The 4,499-nt window shown below is 41.9% G+C and overlaps 1 protein-coding gene across 1 annotated transcript; it reads left to right on the top strand.

The window, feature by feature from the left end:
* Window positions 1–1,910: 1,910 nt before the first annotated feature.
* On the top strand, window positions 1,911–2,846 carry LOC150008946 (homeobox protein NANOG-like). The gene has a single exon (XM_090279077.1). The coding sequence runs from the start codon at window positions 1,911–1,913 to the stop codon at window positions 2,844–2,846; it is 936 nt and encodes a 311-aa protein (XP_090135203.1).
* Window positions 2,847–4,499: the final 1,653 nt, after the last annotated feature.

The raw sequence follows: 4,499 nt of genomic DNA on the forward strand, positions 1-4,499 counted from the left end.
AGAATAGGAATGAGGAAGTCCGGAAACACTGCGGCTGTTGTCAGTCAGCACCCTGATTTCCGAGACTCGCCTTGTGACACCTGGCAAGGAACCATGCTTGCCCACCAGAGCTTCAGTTGCACCTCTGCATCATTAATAAATTAGCATTATGGTTTCCTCCCCAGGTGGGGAATCAAGTAGGATTGTGGGAAATCACATGCACAGAAGCTAAAGTAAAAACCCTATAAAGCCTGTAACCGTTAAATAGAAGAGGGCTATGCTCTGGTCAGAAATGGCCAAATTCTGTGTCTTGGGCTTAATAAATCTCACTTGCTTCACTTCTTCATTAATCTTTGTGTAGTCTGTTCAATTCTTTGTTTGCAACCACCAAGAGCCTGGACCCTGTCTCCATCTGCAACAATAATGAGGAAGTTGAGCAGATAACATAGAGGACCTAGACCAGTCAGAGACCAATATCTGTAAACTCCTAGACATGCCCCAACTTTGTAGCTGAAGAACCAGCCCTAGAACAGCCGTTAGTAGCAGCTGTGAAGGAAGGCAGCATCAACGTAAAAAATGTCCAAACCTGTAGAGAATTTGTATGAGTTTATTTGAGCCCAACTGATGACATGCTGGGAGCAAGTTCTCAAACTCTCCACAGAATAACAGTTTTGCAGCTTTTTATGCATTTGAGTTATGTAAGGAACACTACATGGGGGTGAGAGAAAGCAAGGTGAGAATTGGATTACAGGATAGTTACGTGCTCTCTTGAGGGTGGTTATGGTTTTTCACAGGCGTGTTAACCTAAATGCTCAGAAATAATGTACAAGGCTTGCTTAAGGCAAGATAAAGCTTTCACTAAAAAGTTATATGCCTGGAGCATGACTATCCACCATGACCTGCCCAGTTAGGAATTTGTGATAATTAGATTACCCTGTGAGGTTATCTTATAGGTACAAGATTCATGTGCCTGACGTTTCAAAAGGAAGGCCAATATTCAATACATCAGAGATTTGAGTAAGGAAAGGTTTATTAATCAAGAAGGCCTACTTCATGAAGACCAGAGAAATAATTCTCAAATCCATCTTAAGAGAGCTCGAAGTTCAGACATCTTATATATCGAGGGAAGGGAAGGTGGGTGAGGTGAAGAGGCTGGTGAGGACAGTAAAAAGGCGCTGAAGAGCAGTTGTCCAAGGAAAACGATAGAATTTCTAAATATCTTTATATTCCCGAGGCCAGTTCTGGAGTCCTTACTTTGTGCATGTTTCCCCACATCTTCTCTAACCGATGAGCTGCTCAAGCCTCCTGCAGAATTTGTCTAGTTAATTAGCATATCTATAGCAAGAGCCCAAAGGCCATCAGTCAGAGGAAGCATTCCACTCTTTCAGTTGGTTACTTTCCATAGATCTCCTTTTTTTATTTCAGTCCACAGCAGCCAGCTAGCATCATGGAGAATCCACCACAGCTCAGAGGATTAGGAAAGGAGGCGCGGCCCAGTGATGGGGGAGGAAGGGAAGAGGATGGAGGTGCAAAAGCAGAAAAAATGGCCAGTGATCAACACAGGAAAGTAAGCAGCCTGTAAAGAACTGGAGTGTTAGCACCACAAAGTCAGTTGTGTTATAAGAAGCCCAGATTAACATTACTACCTCCTTCTAGTGAAAACAATTGGGATGAACTAACATGGGTAAATTTCCAGGACATTTTTTAGAAAAAAAAATCAAGTTAAATAAAAATATGTATAGCACTGTTTTTGTTTTTAAAAACCCATAAAGTAGATTGGGCTGGTTGACGCATGTTACTGCAAAGGTGACTACTCACTTCATCCTGTCTTTTTGATACTTTTACATCTGGAGATCTTCATATTTCTTTAAGCTCTTCTGTCTTACCATCTAGCTCTTTGGGTTTTATTCTCTCTCCTTCAACTCAGCAACATGAGTGTGGATTCGGCTTCTCCCCAAAGCCTGCCTTGCCCCAAAGCATCCAATTCTAGGAAACTTTCACCAGTGCCTGAGATGTATGAGCCTGAAGAAAACTATGCATCCTTGCAAATGTCATCTGCTGAGACACTCCACATGGAGACTGTCTCTCCTCTTCCTTCCTCCATGGGCCTGCTTCTTCAGAACAGCCCTGATTCATCCACTAGTCCCAACATAATACTGCCCATTTCTGTAGAGAACAGTACAGGGAAGGAAGGAAAAGGCCAGGTCAAGAAACAGAAGATCAGAATCATCTTCTCACAGACCCAGCTGTGTGTACCCAATGAGAGATTTCAGAGACAGAAATACCTCAGCCTCCAGCAGATGCAAGAACTTTCCAACATTCTGAATCTTAGCTACAAACAGATTAAGACCTGGTTCCAGAACCAGAGAATGAAATGTAAAAGGTGGCAGAAATGTAACTGGCCAAAGAATAGCAACCATGTAACTCAAATGAGCTCAGCAAATATAGAGTACCTGGGCCTCTCTTCCTGTCATCACCAGGGATGTCCGGTGAATGCTTCTGGAAACCTTTCAACATGGAGCAATCAGACCTGCAGTAATCTATGTTGCAGCAATCATTCCTGGAGCAGCCCATCTTGGAACTACCATTCCTGGAATAGTCAGGCCTTGTGCCCCCAAGCCTGGAATAACAAGGCTTTGAACAACCAGACCTGGAACAATCAGTTCTATAGTTACGGAGAGGAATCCCTGCAGCCCCAGATCCAGTTCCAGCAAACACCCATCAGTGATTTGGTGGCCACCTTGGAAACTGCTGGGGAAAGCTATGATGTAATACTGCAAACGCCTAAGTATTACAGTACCCGGCAAACCATGGATTTATTCCCAGATTGCTCCATGAATATGCATCCTGACTCCACAAACATATAGGCATGAACATACAGTGTGACCAGGGGTATATTATTCAATCTCAATTTGGGCAGTGGTTGTATCTCTCCTAGGACTTTTTTTCTCCTAGGATTTTCCTGTGTATCTGGACCTTGATATGCTGCTTCTCATTATGCCTTTTATGCCCATTTGAAGGGGTGGAGATGAGGTATGATGAGTCTAATCAGAGATTTCTATAGCCTTGTTGCTACAGACATATAAGATGTCTTTGTCTGTAGATAATTAGATATGATACTATTTTGGATTACTCTAGGATCTAGAATCTCAACCTCAAGAATAGAAAGTAAAAGTACAGATGGTTGATAAAAGATTATTCATGTTTTCTGGGATTGGGAAGCTTGTTAAAAACCTCAATTCAGGTGAATGGTTATACTATAATATGTTTGACTGATTCCCTCTGCCCCTTTTGCTGTTTTACTACAACCCCTCATTTGTTTACTACTCAAGTATTTGTAAAAGATATTTTGTATTTTTCTGTATCATGATAATACCAGTTTGGCTGGTTGCTTTGTTTTTAAGTTTAAATACAAATAAATAAATCATCTATTTTCCCATTAAAAAAGATTTTCTTAATCCATAAAGTGGTGGTATGTTTCCCAAGGGTACATATAAATTTCTATCTATAAATGCATAGTAAAAAGACTGGAATGATATTGTGGAAATAAACAAAGACCACCAAGTGAGCACAGTCAGGCTATTTATATACAGCTTGCTATAGCCAGGGAGTGTAGGGGAGGAGATATTTTCCTCTACCCTCAAGGTTCTTTATGTCTGGCCTAATAATCAAATAGACATAAGACAGATTAGCAAGAGAAAATAACCAAATTTAATAATCATATATGGAAACTCAACATACATGAGAGAGTCAGAGATCCCATGTGCATAAGAGGTTCAGAGACAGAAAAGGAACTGGAGCATATAAGACACTCTGAGCTAGGGATGAGGTAAGATGCCTCAGGGGCTTCAAAGTGTCCAGAAAGGTCAAAAAAGGTTATCTCTGATAGCCTTACATTATGGGCAAGACACCTAATTCAAGTTCTTGCAGGTAGTCAAAGGAGGAGAAGTTTCTCCCGAGCCCACAGCTAAAGTTGCCCTTAGTTCAAAACTCCACATTCCATAGAAGCACTTCTTGGGTTTGAGACAGCATAGGAAATGCCAAATGGCTAGAAGAAACACCAGATGTCAGAATCACTGTTCTGAAATTGTAGTTGATCATGGTTTGACTTGTATGTGACCTTCCTGGGGTGGTGGTAAGGAGCAGTCTTCCATTGCAGTTGGGAAGATAGTTGCTAAGTAACTGAACAAGAGGAAATAGCTCCACCCAAATTGGAAAATGCTTTAAGCCTGCCTTTTTCAAAAAGCCCTCCTTTTCTTGAAAGCCCACTTTGTCCCCAGCTTACAAAAGTAGCCAAGCAGAGCCAGCCCCACGCCAGTTCTGAGGACCTTCCTTTCTTCTGTGCTGCCTCCCTTGTGCTCGAGCATAAGCTTAATAAAACCTGTCTGGAAATTTCCCTGCAGTTTTGTCTTGTGTTCTATCTCGGGGAACTCAAGAACACCAATGCCAGTAACAGGGTGATTGGCCGAGAACCCTCATAGGAGTTGGCCATCATCACTGATGTCTGGCAGGGACTCAAA

The sequence above is a fragment of the Furipterus horrens genome, unplaced genomic scaffold (genome assembly GCF_987537825.1).
Source record: "Furipterus horrens unplaced genomic scaffold, mFurHor1.1.pri manual_scaffold_5, whole genome shotgun sequence".
Classification (NCBI taxonomy): Eukaryota; Metazoa; Chordata; class Mammalia; order Chiroptera; family Furipteridae; genus Furipterus; species Furipterus horrens.